We start from the raw sequence: 22129 nt of genomic DNA on the forward strand, positions 1-22129 counted from the left end.
ATATGTCATAACATCTCTCCTTTTAAGATTAAGTAGGAAATTGTTTCATTTTTCTCTTCATTTCATATTAGAGTTTGAACAACTTATTAAATTTGTGATAGGAGTAGGGCTTTTTTCTTATTAATCCTTTTTCAAGAAGCATTTTATTGTATTTGATCTTTTTTTCAAAAAATAGACATAACAAGGACTTCTAGAATGGAGTTAAAGAGGTTCAATAAAGACAAATTTGAGCTTTGGAAGATTAATATGGGGCATTTTCTTATGCATAGATATTTGTTGGTAGAAATCGTAGATTAAAAAACTATCCAACATGAAATATAAAGATAAGATGATTGTTAGTTAGAAGGGAAGGAGCCTCACTTGAATTTATCATGTATATTTAGTTCTCATAAATATTTTGGAGAGTCCACCACTAAGAAACTTGGGGTAAATGGAAAATCTATGAATCTTCAGAAAATAGAAACCCCTTAATACCAAGTATCATTGGAGTATTCAAAAAGTAGGTAAAATACATGAAGATAGTCACCAAATCATTCAAAGCATAGTGACAATTCCCACTAGAGCAACTTATTGTTATAGTCATAAATATTGTTCTTCACCATTACATGGATGCACAAACACAATGTATATTAATTACAAGTCAATGCCCAACTAAGACAGTCATACTAGGAATGTGACAATGGCATTAAATGGTTTTATTCATGTTATATCAAGGAATGGCTTAAAAAAAGATGGATAGACACCAATTTTTCTATCTTGATAAAGGAGAAGGCAAGACAAAGTTACAAGATTTCAAATGGGTAGTCTTCATGTATAACCAATGTCCATCACTCGCCTGAGCATAAGAAGGAATTCAACTAGGGGTAATGATGAGTTTATAAATTGTCCCATTTTTTCATGATTTATGACACTTTACTCCATGTTTATAATGCCATTATAATACATTTTTAAGCTTTACCTTGATTTCATGAAGCATTGACTGTGATAATTGATGATTCTAGATTGGATAGCTTTTACCACAATTGTGTTTTGGTGGCCAACTTGATAGGAACATTTGTATGTTTAGTTAGTTGATCCTAAATTATGGTAATATATTATGATGAATAGTGATAATTAAATTTTAAGTATTTATGTAAGGATTAACTTGTTATTTGTGGAAGGATTTACTTGCTCATGCAAATAAAAAGAAGAATAACCATTCGAAAGTTGTCAACACATAGATTGCACAAAACAAGTAAAAAATGTAGTTTTAGTAAAATGAGGATATCTCCCTTGTTTCTTCATGAAATTTTGATTTTCAAAATGATCTAGAAAGAGAAAAATGGGGGAACAATAACTAGAAGGCATTTGAAGAAATTCACAAAAATGATTTAGTTGTTTGTGATAGAAGTTGACTAACATGAAAACTGGCGAGTTGGAAGGGAGCAATTGAGGAATTTGGGAATGATTCAGTTATGAATTGTTCCACCTTTTGTTGATGCAAATTTCCATATGTTTATGCACACCAACAAAATCAATTATATCATAAAAGAGTTCAAACAAAACTCTTCTCCAACTAGTTAGATGAACAGTTGTAATAGGACTCTATTTTCCAATCATTATTTTGTGTCACTTGGAAGAATAAATCTTCTTCCCGGTTTGAAGGAATGAGGGGACACCTATTATTTTCAATTAGATGTTTGTCAAAGTCAATTAGCTTATCAATTCAAGTCTTCAATCAAGCAAAGAAGGTTGGCTCATCATTATGTTTAGCACCAATGATTTTATTTTAATAGGAAATAGCAAATTGTAATTTTAATGGAGCAGTTACTTGTGAAGTTTTGAGAACCTTATTAATTAATCCATATGTGGGAGAGTACAAATTATCCAAGAAAGGGGCACTTCGGGTATGTTGGATATCGATTTAGCTGCAACAAACGGTTATATTCATTTTTCTTGGTAAGCAAAATTCTATTTTATTTTCTATAAAACTTAATTTCAAATTTTCATCTCAAGGTTAAGTTTAATTTGATAGAAGCATGTCTACATCTAGTAGTAGTTTGAAGGATGAGGCTAATGTTTCAAAGAAAGACAAAAAGAAGATACTTGAAGATGAAACATGTATATCATGTGCTAAGCTACTTCAAACCCCTACACATTTATAAAAGTGTGTAACAACTTATATAGGCATCTTTCACAATAAGACAAAGTAATAGCCTTTCTAAATATCTTTCAACTGTCAAATGATTTGTCCATTCTAACTATGAGAGACATTGTTTATTGACCAAATGTGTTAAAATTTTGGGAAAACCTACAAAAGATCTTGAAAAAAAAGTTATATTTTGGTACAATCTAACATTAGAGACCCTCTAGTTAAAATATGAAAAGCAACACTCAACTAAACATTTTGTTGTGTTTTTTCCATCATCTTTTCGAAATAAGATTGAATTGTGGGTCCACATGCAACAAGATTGAGATGTACTCGTCATATTCTAGTAGCTAGTAACATGAAGACTTTTTGTTCTTTACTTTATCTTATCATTAAATTTTCCTCTATCATTTATTTTCATAAATGGAGCGAACATGTCTTTTATGATGTCAACTTTTAGTTGCAATGTCATGTCTCTATACAAATCTTACACCTAAATTATATGTGAGGTTCATCTTTGTTTTCATTCTTCAACAATTCAATGAATAAGTACTTTGACAAGCAATCAATCTAAGAACTCCTTGACAAGTCCCATTCATGCCACATTTGGATTTGATTTTTTATTTCCCTTTTCATGTAGGATATTTATTTTCCAACTTTTTAAGGTTGATTTATTAAGATTGTTATTCCTACCACCATGAGTTCCTATGTAACATTGTCACGGACCTCATTATTATCTTCTTTTAAAGAATTCCCTCGTACATGTGAACCTTGATATTACAAGTCAATTTGTTGCATTGCGCATATTACAATGGTATTTATCTTATCCCTTGCTCTAACAATGTTTGCATGGCATTTGTCTTCTAAAACTTTACTAAATCAAATAACTTAACATCTCTCCTCTTAGGGTTATTAAGTGGAAATTGTTTCATATTATTTGTCAAATATGTTAACATTACTTGTTAACACATGATTTTTTGTGTTAATATGGTGTTCTCTATTATTAGAATAATCCAAGTCGTAAGGTATTTCGTACAACTCTATGGTTGTGTTCATTATGGAGTTATTGCATTCATTGCCTATCATATTCCATAATCCTTACATGCTAGTAGCAACACATGCCATCATTATATTTTAAAATAATGATGAAATAGCATACACATTATTTGTATAACTTTCATGATCATATAAACTTCTATTTGCTCTAGTAAATAAATACGTTTATAATTAACTAAAATATGATTATGTTTTCACCAATGTCTAAGATAATGACGTTTCTGCATAAAATAAAAGCACTAATGAAACAATTGCACATAAGTGATTGACTCTAGTGAAAAGCAAAGGTGAAGAAACTCTCAAAGAATAAGGCTTTACAAGCTTGTTAGATTCGTAAAGCTTTTAAGTATAACAATACAATATTAACTTATAAAAGAAATAACTTCAAGTGAGGATAGAGGCTTTATAAGTTTTCATGATTCAATTGAGATCAACTTCGAAAGCAATTTGACCAAGAAAAATAGACTTTGTAAATCTTCATGATCGAATTCAAAACTAATTTGATTAAGAAAAATTGGGGCCGTTCCATGATCCAATTAAGATTAACTTCCAAACCGATTCGATTATGAAAATAAAGGCTTTGTAAGTTTGTGTGATCCAACAAAGATCAACTTAAGAAACAATTTCACTAATAAAAATACTTTAAATATGTAGATTCAATGTTCATCCACTGCTTTCTCAAATTACACAAAATTTAAGAGATTTCTCATTTTTCCAAATAGTTTGTACTTCGACTGAGCTTGTTCTATATTCATGTTCAGTCTTGCCAGGGAATGTAGTTTTGGGTTTTTTCAAAAATCTGTGATTTTGAACATTGTTAATTGATGACATTTTAAAGGAACGATCTCAAAACACGTTTATGACGTGTCATGCCCTTAATGATTCCATTTTGGTTTTAAAAATACCTTTGCTTGTGAATTATGCTCTGATATTATGGCAATCTTAGATAAATAAGAACGAGAACATAGAAGCATTTGATTCAATTCAGATCAACTTCGTACCACAAAATTATAATAAGGTAAATTCTCTAGACCTGGGAAGTGTTTAGCGTCATTTGAACATTTTGATCAGAAATCCTGCCAAAATTTAGCCGTGCAAACTCACCACTAGAAAAAGAAAGAATTAATCCAAGCCTTCTTTTGAAAGCTTACTTAACCGCACAAGGGTAAATTCATTCTTTGAAAAATATGGAGAATTGAATAAGATTATCTTTTAAAAGCTCTTATAAACTGCTCATATGCCTCTGGGTGCACATATCGATGGGCAGAGATGCACATGAAGCCCTGTGATACTAAACAAAAATACTCTCTTGAAGCATCGCTTCAAGAGTAAAATAGGCAAATCCCTGAAGTGATACACAATAAGCACCTTATCATCTAGGAGTGTACAAAATGACCCAGATTAACAATGTAATATCATTCCTAGAAGTATGGACAACTGATCCAGAAATTTATGAAAGCTGATTGAACTAATGTGTGTGCATATGCATGTATGGGCATGTGCCTTACTCCTTGCATGCTTTAAAGAATATTAGCCAAAACAAAGCTTCAAATGTCCAATGTGCATGTATCTTAGGTGCTTACATAATAAGCAACTTACCATTGCCTTGTATACCTTACCATTGCCTCCTGTACTGTTTACAACTATTTGCTTATGCATTACATGTCATATATGATCTACGTACCCAAATACGCTTTGCATATTGAGGGTTGGGACAGAAATGCAGCTGTTCCATATAGACATTTTAAAACTTTGTTGGGCCATGCATGACAACTCATTTAGAATGAAGGGATTAAATAGACAGTCAAGTGCAATTGGGAAGATCCGATATTGACTACAGTGATGGCCGAGGTTTCTTATAATTACAGTATTCAAAGCCATAACAGAAGCCTGCTAATATGATATTAGCGCCCTCATAAAGGTTTGAAGTAGAACCTGCCGTAAGTTATTTGGAGCTCTCGGAAGATGAAAATCTTGGTCACAAATTGATTATTGCAAGCAATACTCGCTGTCCCATGGCATATGTGGATCTAAAGTTTAGTTTAAACTCCCAATCCCACTTGTCCAAAACATGCAGCTTTTTAGGATAATTTTACAAGTTGCGGATAGCTTATATCCACATTACCATCTTCTTTCCAAAAGCAATTTCTTCCTTTTTGCAATCGTCTGTGTAAGACCTAGCAGAAGCATCTCTGTATGTATTAGATCTTGTCTCCCCAAACCTTCCAACTTAGACGAGCGGGATAGTTCAGAAAGTATGTCACATATATTCCACTCACTTCCCATTTCTTCTAACAAAGCTAGACCTTTCTTTGAGAAGTTATGGGTTTCACCATTAGTTGTGCAAGCATGTTCAAGAGGATTAACTATCAATGCCTCAACACAAACCTCATGGGAAGTAGCAGATGAAGCATTCAACTCAGGTTGCTGGGTTTTCCTTTTAAGTTGTTGATCTTCTTCAACAGACTGAGAATCAAGATTATACACTTGAACGATCCTTCTATGATCTATTTTATCTAATCCATCTGTCTCTGTGCATCGATCTGTGGCTTCAGAATGTGCCTCACATGAATCTTCATTTCTAGCCTCCAATTCCTCTGGATTACTCTCTGGCCTATGTCTATTGATATCAAATATTGATGCTTCCTGCTGCCTCTCCAAATTACTTTTTCTTCCCGACTTACATTGATGAATCAGGGTCGGCACTTGTAAGTCAAAACCTGCCGAACTGGCCATGTCATCTTGACACCCTTGTGTTGCATGGCAAGGATTTACACCATCTTTGGATTTAAATTTTGCATTCTGCCTTTTCACAAAGCCCTTACTATCTTCATGTTTCAATTTCTTAAATGGATTAGCAACATCTGATGTTTCCCAGTCTTTAGAAGTAAACAACTTATGTCCTGCATCCCTCAATCGTTTCCCTGTAAAATTTATTTCTTCATCTGTTGCAGCTTTCACTTGAGATAATATGTTATTTTCATAGAAAATATCTTCTTTATCCTCGCAAATCAAATTTGAAGGAATCCTTTTAGGTGTGCCACTCTTTCGCCAGTTTTTTCTGCTCACACTGTCTGAATTCTTTTCACTTGATGACATACTATATGCATTGCATGTGAAAGGAACAGGGAGGTAAGAATCTTCTAACAATTTTGACAAATTTTGTCCTCCTGACCATGTTCGACCACCCAAAGCTCGGACCTTAAAGGGTGATTCTGTAGCGGACTGTTTGGAAGTTTGGCATGCCTTATCGAAGGTATCAGGTTCTGAGCATATCAATGGAGAGAACTTTTTAGGACTAAAAGGCTGCACTTCCTCTTTATTTGTTTTAAGCTCATGATCTAGCTTTCCCATATTCAAGAAATTTGCACCTGAAACCCGCATATTAGTATGTGTATCTGTCACACTGTTAAAATCATTACTTTTAACCATATTCAATTGCTGGATTTGCCGCCTGCATATTTTTGGCAGCCGTTTTGCCATTTCATGAGCATTCCTCCAGTCCTTGCCACCTCTTAAACCCCCAGCATTTCGCAAGGATCGCAAATGACGTATTCCAAGTGTCTTTAAGTCAGACTTTAGAAGTTTTAATTGTAATCGCTCTGACTTTATTGTTCTTCCTTGCTTAAGGTTTACTTTAGCTTTTTCAATTAATTCCTTTGAAATGACTCTTTTACAGTTGAAGACGCGATCTCCTGTAATATCATCTCTATTGCATTCAGATTGCTGGTCACACTTAACTGAGTCTGTCAATGATCTTGCATTCCCTTTTCTACCAACAGTTTTCTTCCCAGTCACAACTGACTTATACTTTCCTAACTTATGCTTCGGCCTTCCCCTAGCTTTCACTTTAGTAACTTCAACCTTTTCTTCAGCAGTGCTCAGTTTTCCATTGAGCTCAATATCTCCTTCATTAGTGTGCATGTTAATTCCAATATGCTCCACAGCTATTTTTCCAACAAGATCTGAGTCATATTGCTCTCCAGCGGTTTTCTTACTTACATTATTACAAACATTAGTTTCTATTACATTAGTTTTATGTTTCCTTGGTCTTCCACGTTTCCTTCTAACTTCTGTCACATTTTCATTTGAAGCAGATGTTTTTAAATTAGAAACTAACTTGGCTTCATTTTTTTCCAAACAAATTTCAGCCTGCACTCCAATGGTCACTATATTTGCATGATCTTCTTTATTATGTCCATCAGCAGCATCTGAAAAGAGTTCACCATTTCCAGTTGCACAGCATTCTTGTACCTGATGCTTTATCTGATGCTTCAAACATCGTCGGGAAAAATATGTATGAAGAAAACCAGGCAATGCAATTTTTACCTTATGTTGTAAATCACGAAGAACTGGAACCAAGCAAGATGGGTAAGATAATATTGAGGTCCTAATTCCATATGTTTTCTCCCAGAACAAGAGAGTTTGCTCTGCAATTGGTTTAAAAGGGCATTGAAAAGCTGATGCTAATAAGGGTGCCTGAAGGTTTAGAAGATCTGAGTCAAATGATATTGGTGGGTGGCAATTCTGTAGAGATACCAATAGTTGATGCCAAATCTTTACTAGAAGCATTCTTTGGCCTGTATCATCTGACATCGCCGAATGCACACAACCACTAAACCACTTGACTAAAGGCTTTGAGAGGGCCTGCAATTAGAAACCATGCATAGCATCACATAAAAATGACATGTAACAAGGAAAAGGGACAATAGCCTTTATGTAGGACAACATTAAATAAGAATATATAGATTGGGGATCTTATTATAATATTATATAAAACTGACAAAGTAGTAGGCCTTTTACCTGCATAAATTGTAATGTATAATGTTGTGTCTTGAGGTATCTGGAAAAGCAAATCAATCCCTCACAGACCCTGCATGAAGTTTTTTCAAACATGCAAAATGTACTAGATTATGTAAGCAACAAAATCATCTGAGAGTAGAATGATACAAAATAAATGAAGATTAAGATCAGTGTTTTTCAACAGCATATTTTGGTAAGCTCTAAACCTGGAAACTGATTCTACATGTATCTTTGAAATGCCGTGCTGAGCTTCCCATGCTAATATAAAATACCTGCCAAACAGAAAATGAGTTAAGTGTCTTCTTGATGTTCCATTATGATAGTTTATAGAAATTTTGTAGGCTAAGTCAAATCAACCTATCTTGTGCAACTGACTTTTTGCAGAGCTGTGATCTTCACAACACAAAAGCAAGATGGCTTGCAAGCCAGTGAATTATAAATTAATAACCTGACCACAAAGGAAAAGATGCACTAATTGACAGTACCTGGAAACAAGAGCCAAAATTCTTCGATCCTCACAACCATTTGCACCAATAAACTTGGTACTGCCATCAAGGTCATCAGACTTTACAACATTCTCACATGCCATGCGACTGTTTTCTGTTGGCTTGAAACTTGAAATTTCCTCCAGCTCCTCAATCATATGGTTTCTTGTAGAATGGTTTTCAGGATCCGAACAAGTGCATAGCCACTTTGCTAAGGGTTCCGAAAGTGTCTGCATGGCACATTCATCTAACTCTTAAGGGAAGATTTAAATTAATAAAATGAGACACTTCCAAACTTCTCAACGATATTTGATCTCACATAATTCAAGAAGAAAAAGACCAACCTGAACAAATGAGAGAATGTCATGCTGAGTTCGCAGAGATTTTGAAAGGGAACCTAATGCTTCAAAAACCCTGCAATCCAAATGTTATCATGCAGGTTAAGGTTGCATTCTGTACAATGTTGTCAATAACTGTGTCTGTATAATCTGACATCCCCATTATACTACTAATTTCACCATGACAATCATAAGGCACAAGATAAAAGAAGAGAAAAATCATGGTATAGTATAGTGCTTTGAAACTTAACTGGGAGAGAAAATGATATTTTGGGTCTTTACAATACCTCAACCCGCCATAGAAAAGCATTATTCAAATTTTCAAGCAACAATTCTTAAGCACATATATGCTTAATCCCTTTTAATCACAGTTTTTGGTGTTTCTTTATTTCTGTGCTATTTTTGGAGTTTCTTCGATTATACAAGAACTGGAGAAGAAAACTATTTGGTTAATGCCATTCTTCCAACAATACTTGAATGAGTAAATGGCTATGTACAGGAATGAGGAGAAAGATGATCATATCTTCTAGTAATGATCAATAGCTAAAGGGTTTTGGAGATGGTTAAAACCTGAATCTGATTTCCTTTTTGCTACATCTCTCTATCTTGGGGCAGTCCAAACCTAGGGGATTTGTGAATGATCAAAGACAGATATAAGATTCTGTGGCATAAATTACAGTTCAAAGCAGTCAAATTTCCTTTGCAGAACAAGATGCTAAGCTACTTTCAAAGAACATACATCTACCCTCAAAATTGGAAAGTTGCAAATTTTTGCACAAGACTTGGTTTTGATTATCCAATCTAGGCTTGAGTGGTTTTGAAGGGATGAGATTTATTTACCCATTGAGATGCAGCCTTAAATGCTTTCTCTCTTTACCTATTTAGAGAAAGACTTTCCTTGTAAGCATAATGCTCAGTTAAATCAGAATGTAATGATATTTATGGATTTTAACTGTGTAACAATTTTTAACATCAACATTTTGGATCATACTCCATGAACTATTTACCTATTGTGATGGAGCCTCAAATGCTTTCTTTCTTTACCTATTTAGAGAAAGAATTTCCTTGTAAGCATGATTCTCAGTTGAATGTAATGATATTTTTGGATTTTAACCGTGTGACAATTTTTTACATCAATGTTTTGGATCCTTCTCTTCTCTGGCTCTAACTCGTCCTGATGATGGATCATGGAGTATGATCCAAAACATAGATGTAAACCAGTGTCACAGTTAAAATCCAGAAATATCATTACATTCTACTGTGGACTCTGAAAATTTCATGTTGTTAATAATGCTCAGTTGATGTAAATATTTTGTTCTTTGGAGTAAATATTAAATGCATTTCCTCAAAACAACAATATTCTCTGGACAGGATAGAAATTCTATCACTAAAAGTGTAAGAATTGTCCTGATGTCAGGTTTAAGTTTGTTTTTCTTGTTTTTTAGGATAAAGGAAAATTATGTACATTGATATGAAAAAAATAATTACAATGAAGGAGGCAGAGTTGTGATCATGCCATCCTTTTTAGTTTTACAAAAATGCTGCATGTAATAACACACAAGATTTTCAACAGATCCAGTGTTCGGATAAGAGAAAACACCTATGTAATACAGCAGTACTGTTTTAGAGTGTGCCTAGAGACTTACAAAGAGAGGAAAAACTACTTTTTGCACCAAGTAGACAACTTTTAATCAGAAAATGAAGACACGCATGAGAGTTTATTGCTTCCCTAGCCCATTGTAGCCATGAGGGTGGTGAATTCAGCCTTCCCCTTGTACTGTTTGCCAAGGATTGAGGGTAATTTGCTGCTGTCCTTCTGCAGTAGTCCAGTTCAAGCCTTGTGTATGTTGCAAGCAGACAGCTTGCAGTAAGTTGAAATAAAAACTGCTGCTTTATCTCTTAGCTGCTGAAAAAAAATAAAGAATATGAACTTCTTAATGCTCTGTATTGAATATTAACCTGCTGAATATAATTTGTAAAATGTGTGTCCTCCAGTCAAGGAATGAGAATTATCAGCAAAGAAAGAAAGGAAATGTATATTGCTTCTGAGCACTCCCATGTGAAGGGCAGACAGACGTTCATGGTGCCATTAAAGTGAAGGGCAGGTGTCTGCCAATCACACCTGGGCAATACAGCAACAGCAGAAGAAAAAGTGGTACCAACATGAAAGGAAGGCATGCATGATGGATGAGAATCAAAGATCCATTTTTGGTGATAGTTGACCACAGTGGAGCATATGGAATCAGGCGCAGGACAACAGAGGGAGTGCAGGCATAGGCTGTGGGTAGCTGCCTTCTGTGGCACTTCTACGACAAGGAGCCAGGGGATCTGCAGGGAATGGGTTAGGGATTAAAGGTACCTGAAACTAAATGCTCAATGTACACAAACATCACTACTTGCAATCAAATAACTTGTGGGAGAGGCTGATGGCGTTTCCAGTTCTAAGATGATAATGCTATACTTAGGAAGAAAAATGCAAACAAGAAAATCAAGTATAAGGAGTTTAAAGTTCCCAGTGGAAGGTAATATATAGACCTGATGATCCTGATGATCCTGATGATCCACAGTATTCATAAAAGAAATTAAAAATCCATGAATATCATTAAAATAAACACCTATCTCTGCTCAGCAAGTCACAATTTTGCTTGCTACCCAAAAAGTCAACTATCCAATCACAAACCAACCAGACAATGAATCCTTAGTTATTAGAGGAACTAGAAAAAATAAAGGAAGCATATACAAGCAGCAAGGTGCTGATATGAGCAATAGATATTGCCCTGGCATTCAGCTTGCCACTTGATTGTGCCATGAATAGATGCCACACAGTCTATTACATGGTGAATTATTACTGAAATTATATATGCTCACCTTGAAGACTGGCATAATAAAAGCACAAGTGCTAAAACAACCCCCAATGGCCAAAAGATCCTCAAGTGACCAAAATATTCCTAGAGATATGGGAATTCTCATTGCTTCTATTAGACATCCCTTCTTCAAAAATATTACAAAATTTGTGTAATCCTATTTTATGTGTACCATTGAACCATTGAGTATACTTTCAAAAAGTTCTGTGTTGAATGAGTAATATTGTAGAAAGTGTATTAACCTTGCAAAACATTAAGTATTCAAAATGAAAACTTCATTACAGAGTAGTAAGTCAAAGGAGACAAGATTTTTTTCAGTCAGTTTTCTTGAACAAAATTTGTATAAATGAGCAATAACAGATATAACAATGTTATGCAGATCAGCATATGGAAAAGGCATTGAAAAGATAATATGACATTAAATGTGTGCAGAACATGAACATAACCAAATGTTGAAGACAAAGGTTACACAAAGAACAAGAAATTTAATTGTCAAAGAGAAATAGGATAGCTTGAGGTTGAAGTCAACAAGTAGTGAGCGCCTTTGTGAACAACCTTTAGCCCCACACAGATAGGAAAAAAATTAATTGTAAAACCTTTGAGTCAGTCCCCATAGCTGTTCACACAAGCAAGTTTCCCATGAATCTGCCTAGTAATTAGCATGTTACGGACTTTGCTGCAAGTTATAATAATCAATCCAGTCTACCATTGATCGGCACCAATTATTTAACAGATAGTTAAACCTGAGAAAAATTTGACTTTCTAGAAGACAGTGTAACAAAACATGAATGATTACAACTTTTATAATGATTCCATTTAATCTTCCTTAATGGAACTAATATAAATATGCATCACGGGACTAACATTTATTCTCACATTCTTTTACAAACCTAAGTAGACAATACCGCCTTGGTGGAGCTTACCCAAACATATAATAAATAATTAAATAATAATTTTGTCATTGCAGCTCTACGCATTTCAATTAATGGTGCTACTTCTTGTTTTATAAATTTATGTTTCTGTTGAGACATGGACCAGCTAGGACTCGAACCTAGGACCTTCCATACGCTGCTGGAGTGCTCTGCCACTGAGCTACTGGCCCCTGTTGGACCAGTCCATCGTTGGTCCGGGTGTGGCTTATTTCCAACACCAACAACTCCCCTTAAGCCACACCTCTCGTGTGCTTGGGGCTCCTAGCCTGGACCTGGCTCTGATACCATGTTGAGACATGGACCAGCTAGGACTTGAACCTAGGACCTTCCATACGCTGCTGGAGTGCTCTACCACTGAGCTACTGGCCCCTGTTGGACTAGTCCATCGTCAGTCCGGGTGTGGCTTATTTCCAACACCAACAGTTTCATGGTGCTTATCATTGTTAATCCACTTTGATTTCCGATAACACATTGGAATCCTCACTTTCTAGTCTTTTCCCCCCATATAGACAAGATCAACATTCTCCATGCATTATCATATTAGTTTCAAGAATTTCTAATTTTTTCTGATCTTTTATGTGATAGTTCATTTGTTCCTCCCATTTTTTGAGATCCAATGTAATGTTGTGATTAAGTGTTAAAATGATACATTGTTGCTGATTTTTTTAGATTTTCTATGGCCGTTCCTGTTGCATTCTTTTTCAAATTTAAGGTTTAACAATTTCATTTGGTTATGAATCTGTTTGTTAGAAAATTAATGTTTCTATTAGCGTCTTCCCATTCGATTGCTAGAGAGATGGCATGGCATAGGGCATTCCTTTGGTAAAATGGAGATGCATGATGTGCAAGTTTGGGGTCCCATAAATCTGAGTAATTTTTATCTTACAGTCATTCAGGTAGTCCTATTATATTCTTGTTTCTCTCTGTATAGTCGTTAACATTTCTTTTTTCTCTTATTATTAACCATCAATAAATTATTTAAATTTGGCATCTATCATGGTCAGGACAATATCATGATGTTCAAGAGTTTTCTATTTAAGGGATAAATCTAGTTAGGTTTATCTTCTTCTCCACCTGCTACACATATTCAAAGCCAGAGATAGTATACACTCACGCATATGCATGAAAAGATACTCATTAATATTACCTATGACATCTAGAAAAGATGATTTCTTGTGACTCTTAATTATTGAAAAGGGAAATGCTCAAGTGGGATATCTTCTCCTTATTAGAATATTTAATTCTATTTAGTCACCTATTTTTAGTTCCTTGGTTAATGGTCATTTACTTTTTTTATGTAATTAGCTTTTAAGCTTAATTTAGCGTTTAGCTCTATAGTCTTTTACTTTAACGTTATGTTCTAATTATAGAACATCGTCTTGTAACCTCTTTATATACATGTGTGTATCGTTCACTGCAATCATCCAATTATTGAATCATTCTTCATTCAATTTATTTTTCATGGTATCAAAGCATGGAAATTAAAAATTTCGAAAGTTTTTGTTATTAAAATTTTTTGAAGTTTTTACTGAAGAGATTTTTTTTTTAAAAAGAGCAAGTTATTTTTCTCTTCTTGGGCGGGATTTTTTTTTTTTTTTTTTGCAGGTTGACAATTTTCTTGGGGTTTCTACAATTTTCGACTAGGGTTTTGATTCTTCACTTCAAGTCAAAATTTTATTCTGGTTGCAAATTCTTGGTGGATTTTTCGAGACCTCAACTGGCTGGTCGTCAGATTTTTCTAGGTGCATCGTTTTTCGTGCCTCAATTGAGCCATCGGATCTGCATTTTGTTTTAAGATTCTTGGTGGATTTTTCGAGAGCTTTTCTAGGTTGGTCTCAGATTGGGGGGGGGGGGGGCTTGTTTTCCGTGCCTCGAATTTTGTGCCAACAAATTTGCCTTGCAATTTAAAAACAGTTCGCAATTTCTGCTAATTCTATGGACATCGGGAATTTTGTTGTCTTCTGGGCACCGTTTATACTGTTTTAAGTCTGCTGAAAATTTTAATTTTTGGGTTTCTTCCAAACCTCGAAATTCATGCCTTGGAATTTGTGTCAGAATTCTCCTATAGGGTTTCAGTTTTTTCAGCAGCGACTTCTATTCTGATTTTTTTTTAAATCAGATTCTTATCTCTCTTGCTTTCACTCAGTTGACCTCAATCAACCTCAATTTCCGTGATGGCATCATTAACCAACATCATGTTGGAACACAGTCAGAAGTTCAATGGCCGCAACTGCAACACCTGGAAACAGCATATGCTTACCATCTTTGAGTATCGTTGCCTTGATCAGCTTGTTTTGGGCAAGGAATCTCCTCCTACAATAGCAGGTGATGATCAAGACAAACATGATGTGAAGAATCGAAACGTTGTCATGCTTATCAAACTCTCTATCACAGAAGATCAACTCCCACAGGTGCCTTCAGGGAAAACAGCAAAAGAGATCTAGGATCTTTTGAAGGATCTTCATGAAACGTCCAACAAGAACCGAGCTTTCTGAAGAATATGTTGTTTTCTATCATGATGGATGAGAAGTCATCTATCCAAGCACATCTTACGAAGATCAAGGACATCTGTGATCAGTTGGAAGCTATATGCCGAACCATGGTGGAAGAGGATATGGTAGTGATCACGCTGAAAAGCCTTCCCAAATCCTACGAGCATTTCATTGATACGCTCAATATCTCCTCTACTAGTGTTGATTTGAAGTTTCCTGATCTCTGCAACAAGCTACTACAGCAGGATCGATGGAAGCAACGCTAGTTCATCCACTAAACAAGCTTTCACAGCCTTAGCTTCGCATAAGTACAAGGGTAAAGCTTCGTCCTTCCAACAAAAAGGACAAGGTCAAGGTCAACCTCAGCAGTCTTCCAAAAAGAAGAGCTTACATTGTTCCTACTGTCATATATATGGCCATTTGGTGAAAGATTGCCAAAAATTGATAGCATCCCAGCAATCCAAACAGGGAGGGTCCAAGCAAAAAGCCAATTTTGCCACGCATCCTGATCAGAAGGAATCTGCCTTCTATGCATTCATGGCCCAAACCTCCTCTGATGATGTTCAATCATCAGCCTGGTACATTGACTCTGGAGCCTCTCGGCATTTCACACATCGTCGAGATTGGTTTACAGAGTACATGTCTTTCACTAATTCAATGATCTTTGGTGGAGGCAAAGAGTATACTATTGTCGGCAAGGGCAACGTAGAGATTTCATATGGTGGGAGGGATTTGATATTCCTCAATGCATATTGTGTACCTCGAATGAAGCTCAATCTACTGTCAATCAGTCAGATTATAAAGCATTCACCACAACTGGATGTCATCTTTGGGTTAAACAAGTGCAGCATAGTTGACAGGGAAACTCGCACTACAGTTGCAGTTGGCATTGAGGATCAAGGTCTTTATAGACTTGTTGATTCTACTAGTTCTCAGGAGCTCGCTATGGCAGCTAGGAGTACTTCCATCAGCACTCTTTGGCATCAGCGATATGGACACCTGAATGTCCACTATCTCTCTCAATTGGTTCGAGAGGATCTCGTTGTAGGATTACCTGAGATTCAAACTCAGAATCATGGAGTTTGCAGAGCATGTCAAGCTAGAAAGCAGCATAGGACTCCGTTTTCAAATGGAGACACTTGGAGAGCATCCAAGGTCTTGCAGCTCGTTCATGCGGATATTTGTAGTCCCATGAACACTCCATCAATCACTAGATGTAGGTATTTTCTATTATTTGTTGATGATTTCAGCAAACGCATGTGGGTTTATTTTCTTAAGCGGAAATCAGAGGTGTTCACCATGTTTCAGAAGTTTAAGGCCTTAGTGGAAAAAGAGTCTAGCTGTCAAATAGTCACTCTTCGGTCGGACAATGGAGGGGAATTTTGTTCTACAGAGTTCACCAACTTCTATGCATCACATGGCTTAAGCATCAGCTTACCACACCTTACACCCCACAACAAAACGGTGTTGTTGATCGCAAGAACCGTACAGTTATTGAGATGGCTCGATCTATGTTGGAGCATAGAAATGTTTCAAAACACTTTTGGGCGGAAGCGGTCTTCACTGCAGTCTACCTTCTGAACCGGTCTCCCACAAAGGTCGTTAAGAAGATGACTCTAGAGGAAGCTTGGTCTAGCAGGAAGCCCAAAATCAGTCATTTGAAAGTTTTTGGCTCTACAGCTTATGTTTGGATTCCAGATGCCAAGCGCACCAAACTGGATCCAAAGAGTCAAAAATTGATGTTCACCGACTACAGTGACAACCACAAGGCACATCGGTCGATTGATATAGACACTAATCACCTCATAATTAGTCGAGATGTAGTATTTGATGAAGAAAGAGGGCCTTTTCAGCCTTCCTCTCCTGATTTGAGCACTAAGAATCAGCCTCCAAAGGCTGCAAGTATGGGTGTTTGTCTTCCCTTAGCTCCACCTGATGGGAGGGATTCAATTGACTCTAAAGTTGTGGGGTCTCCCAGGCATAACATTGCACCCCCTGGCTTTCCTCAGGATCTTCTAGATCCACATCCAGAGGAGCTTGCTCCAGATATTCCAGGTAATCTTCATCCTTCAGCAGATGTTGGTACCTCTACTCTCCGGCCTAAGTGGTGGGCCAAGACCATTGGTGATCTTCATGATGATGAGCTCATTGAGGGTAGATCAGTTAGAGGTAAGAGCAAGCAACACAATTAATTTTGCTCTTATGGCCAACATACACAGTATTTATGAGCCTCAAACATATACATAGGCTAAAGATGTACCTAAGTGGGAAAAGGCTATGGCAGCTGAGCAACATAATCTTCTGAAAAACAACACTTCGGTATTGTCTGATCTTCCTCTAGGGAAGAAGCCCAATTGCTGCAAATGGGTGTTTAAAGTCAAGTATATGGAAGCCTTGATAAGTACAAGGCTCGGTTGGTGGCAAAAGGGTTTTCACAGAAGGAAGGCATCGACTATGAGGAGACATTTGCTCCCACAGCCAAGATGAGTACCATTAGGCTTGTCCTCGCTCTCTCAACTCAATTTGGATGGAAAGTCCATCAAATGGATGTCAAGAGTGCCTTTCTCAATGGTGATTTGCAGGAAGAAGTCTACATGACACAGCCTCTAGGTTTCGAGGTTGCCAGTAAGGAACACCAGGTATGTAGACTAGTCAAAGCACTCTATGGCCTCAAACAGGCTCCTCGTGCATGGTACATCAAAATTGATAAGTACTTGATTGATCAAGGCTTTTAGAGGAGTCCTTCAGATCCCAATTTGTATGTCGAACATACTAGTGATGATATTCTATTTCTAGTAGTCTATGTTGATGATCTCATCATTACTGGCAATGCAGCACATCTGATCATGCAAGTCAAACAGAATTTGTGTCAGCTTTTTGATATGACAGATTTGGGACTTCTCCATTATTGTCTCGGTGTAGAAGTTTGGCAGACTGATAGCCACATATTCATTTCTCAATCAAAGTATGCCAAGAGCCTACTGGATAAGTTTTGAATGCAAGATTGTAAACTTGCATCTACACATATGGAGATAGGGCTCATATTATCAGCCAAATCAGATTCACCTATAGTGGATGAGTCTTCATTCAGGCAACTAGCGGGCAGCCTCATCTATCTCACCACCACTAGACCTGACATCAGTTATGCTGTGAGCTATATTTCTCGCTTCATGTCAGCCCCAAAAGTTGAACATTGGGTTGCAGCGAAGTGTGTGCTTAGATACGTACAGCAGAAGCAAAGATCCTAGGCTGGTTGGTTTCACAGACTCAGATTGGGCAGGTTGTGTTGATGACAGAAAGTCAACTTCTGGGTATGTTTTTAGCTTGGGTACAGGTGTAGTCACATGGACCAGCAAGAAGCAACAGGCAATAGCTCTTTCCTCAACCGAAGCAAAGTATCGGGGAACTATTAAGGCAGCATGTGAGGCAATTTGGCTACGTAGGATGCTTGCAGACATGCAAATGTCTCAACCAAGACCTACTCCCTTGTTTTGTGATAATCAAGGGGTTCTAAAATTAGCCAAAAATCCAGTCTTCCATGAGCAGACAAAGCATGTGGAGCTTCATTGTCATTTCATCCGCCAACATGTTGAAGATGGATCAGTGATACTGCAGTACATTCCTACAGAAGATCAGACTGCAGATATCCTCACCAAGTCCTTGAGCCCGGCAAAGTTTCTCAAATTTAGAGGGCAGCTTGGTGTGATAGATAGCATGACCATTAAGGGAGGGTATTAGAATATTTAATTCTATGTTAGTCACCTATTTTTAGTTCCTTGGTTAATGGTCATTTACTTTTTTTATGTAATTAGCTTTAAGCTTAATTTAGCTTTCACGCTTAATTTGACGTTTAACTCTTTAGTCTTTTACTTTAACGTTATGTTCTAATTATAGAACATCATCTTGTAATCTCTTTATATATGTGTGTATATTCTTCAATGTAATCATCCAATTATTGAATCATTCTTCATTCAATTTATTTTTCACTCCTTTCAAAATATCGTGTGTTTTTTTAAGTTGAGGCAATCTTGCAAAGCCTATTTTGGTGCCTGCATTTAGGTTTTGGTGGTTTATATCATGTTTCTCGTATCGTGTAAATGTAACTGCATGGATTATATTGTTTGTGTTGACATGTTTTCTATGTTTTTGTTCATTTGCTGTTTGCCAAGACATGGGGAGGATGGTGGACATCCCTAGCTTGTTACATGCAACCAACTAAACACAAAGACACATGGTAACACCAATACTACTGCTATCACAAAAGCTTGCACCCTTGTTGAGCCATCAACTCAGCAACCTTGTGAAACATGGTAACAACCCTGAAGTGTGGGACCTTGCGCAAGGGGGTTGAATCTCCAGAGAAGGTCGGCTTCCTTCTCAATCCAGGTGCAAGTGTTGAACCAGCTCGACACTTCAAAACTTACTCCTAAGCCTATCCTAACAACTTGAAGAGGTAAAGGGAAGAGAGAATTGCTTGAAATAAAAGGAGGTGATGCACCAAGAAGAGATTGTTCCTCTCCCTACCCGAAATGACACAAAGAATCAACTGAAAAACCCAGGAGATGCACAAACTTCAGTTGTATGAGTGACCCCAATGCATGTAAGGAGGTTAGAATTCGTTGAATGCCACGAGGGGAGAAGGTTTCCCACAAGTCACACTCAGAAATAAGTTAACACAGCATAAATGAGAGAAGAGCCACAAAACATACACCTATGATGAAGGTAAGGAAACATACACAGCATACATAAGTTTGAAGGAAGGCAAGAATGGTGATTTCAATTCATTATAAGGCCAGTGACCAAACTTACAGTTGCATAAATGCAAGATAAATACAAGAGAAGTGAAAGAGCATAGAATAGCTCAAGCCAGCAGGGAGAGAACCCTTTACAATGAGGCTTAACAGCCTTTATATAGAAAAATGGTTACAAGAATGATCATGACCCTTGTGTGTGCAGGGAAATGTCAGTCTGGGAGTACAAGGAAGTGCATGCACTTGACTTTCTGTACATGCAAGCAACCTTACCATACTCTGGAAAGGCAACCCTAAGAAGGGTGGATTGACTGACCTTCCAAAGTCAAAGCATGCAAACATGACATAAGTCACCACAACAAGCATGGCCTCGTACCTCTCTTGATGCAAATCCTACCAAAAACATCAAATGCACCCCTGTAGCTCCACAAAAGAAAGTGCACAAGTCACAAAGGTTGTCAAAGCATTTAAAACTTTGAGTGTTGATCACGCCATCCAGAAGTGTTGCCAGTCGGAAAGAAGTCTGAGGACTTCGAAAACTCGGGTTCCCGAAGTGGGGAAGACAAGGAAAGAACCTCAGAACCTCGGGGTTCCAGGGTTCACAGAAGGAGAAAAGAGAGCAACAGGGAACTTCGGGACCTTGGGGTTCCAAAGTTCCGGGGAACTGAAAAAAGGGCTAAGGAAGGAACCTTGAAACCTCGGGGTTCCGGAGTTTGGAGAAGGAAGAAGGGAAGCAAAGGAAGAGAACTTCGGAACCTCGAGGTTCTGGAATTCCAAAGAAAGAAAGGAAGAAAGGCTAGGAGGGAACTTCGGATCCTCGGGGTTCCTAAGTTTTGAGGAACTGAGAAGGAGGCAAGGAAAAGGCGAGACTTAGCAAAGGAACTTCGGAACCTCGGGGTTCCGAAGTTCCGGGGAAGGGAAGAAGAAGAGAAAGGAACTTCAGAACCTTAGGGTTCCGGAGTTCCGAGGAACGGAAGAGAAGGGGAAAGAAAGAGAGGAACTTCGGAAACTCAGGTTTTTGGAGTTCCGGGAAAAGAAAGGAGAGGCAGCAAAGGGAAGGAACTTCGGAATCTCGGGGTTCCGGAGTTTCGAGGAAGGGAAGAAAACGAAGAGGGAACTTCGGAAACTCAAGGTTCTGAAGTTCCGGAAAAGGAAAATAAGAGAAGGAACTTCCGAACCTCGGAACCTCGGGGTTCCGGAGTTCCAAAGAAAGAAAGGAAGAAAAGTCCAAGGGAGGAACTTCCTCCGGACAAGGCAACACCTCACACTTCATGATTCTTCTGCTTTCTCCTTGATCAACTAGGGCAGTGTTGGTCCATGGATCGTATCTCTGATCAATTCTTACTGATGGACCAAGGGTGTCATAAAATGACAACAACTACTATTAGATAGCAAAACATAAAAGGAATAGAACATGCCATGACAAACAACCAAACCCACCATTAGATAAGAATCAAGATCCTTTGAAGTATATTACAGCTCGATAATTTGAATCTAAAACCAACTCACCATTTGCAACTAAACTTCAAAAAAAGAAATCTATGCAATAATCAGGACCAAGTGTTGCTGACTAATTCAACACTTGCCTTCCATTTCACTGTTCTCTATCATATCATGTTGTATTTATGTTGTCAAACATATCGTATGGATTTGGTCTAGTCATTTAATCTAGAGACAAAAACACATTACACTCCATCCAATTATTGCAAATCTTGGAGAGGTCATTTGTATTATGAAAATGTTAGTGGAATACACTCAAGGCAATTGTCTCCCCTCAATCATTTTGGAAAATTGTGCAAGCCTATTTTTAGAAAGTTTTATGTTAGCAAAAAAACTTCAACCACACACTTAAATTTGCTAGTATGCATTTAAAATGTTATAAAGGATGAAAACCTTAGCCAAGAGAGAAGTTTTTAGGAAATACAAACCTTACATTATTTCTTCTTTAAAAACCTCAACCATGTGAATCTAACGACATTTGCATGATACTAATTTGAAATTAACAACACTAAAGAAGGATCATTCATTTGAGAAACATGTGTAACTATTGGTTTGAATCTAAGTTGCCAAATTGGCCAATTTGCCTACCGATTTCGAGTACAGTATTGTTGATGTGTTTTTTATGACTACGTCTAACACAGAATAAAGTCACCAACGGTCACCTTATCCTCTCTTGATCAAGACTAATCTGTATGCTAGGATTACTTAAAGTTCAAACGGCTAATTTCCAAGGTTCCTTCAGTGCGTGGATGTGACTCAGTTGTTTGATGGGTTTGCTGA

General features: G+C 37.1%; 1 protein-coding gene across 2 annotated transcripts in view; it reads right to left on the bottom strand.

Annotated features, from left to right (window-relative positions):
* Positions 1–4306: 4306 nt before the first annotated feature.
* The window catches only part of LOC131080026 (uncharacterized), a 107488-nt gene continuing 89665 nt past the window's right edge, over positions 4307–22129 (bottom strand). For both annotated transcript variants that reach the window (XM_058018117.2, XM_058018118.2), the window contains 5 exons: positions 8817–8886; positions 8473–8702; positions 8194–8259; positions 7988–8057; positions 4307–7831 (listed from right to left, as the gene is read on the bottom strand). In XM_058018117.2, coding sequence (XP_057874100.2) covers positions 5306–7831; positions 7988–8057; positions 8194–8259; positions 8473–8702; positions 8817–8886 — 2962 coding nt within the window. In that variant the 3' untranslated portion in view covers positions 4307–5305. The remainder of the gene's footprint in view (positions 7832–7987; positions 8058–8193; positions 8260–8472; positions 8703–8816; positions 8887–22129) is intronic.

Source organism: Cryptomeria japonica, chromosome 3 (genome assembly GCF_030272615.1).
Source record: "Cryptomeria japonica chromosome 3, Sugi_1.0, whole genome shotgun sequence".
Classification (NCBI taxonomy): domain Eukaryota; kingdom Viridiplantae; phylum Streptophyta; class Pinopsida; order Cupressales; family Cupressaceae; genus Cryptomeria; species Cryptomeria japonica.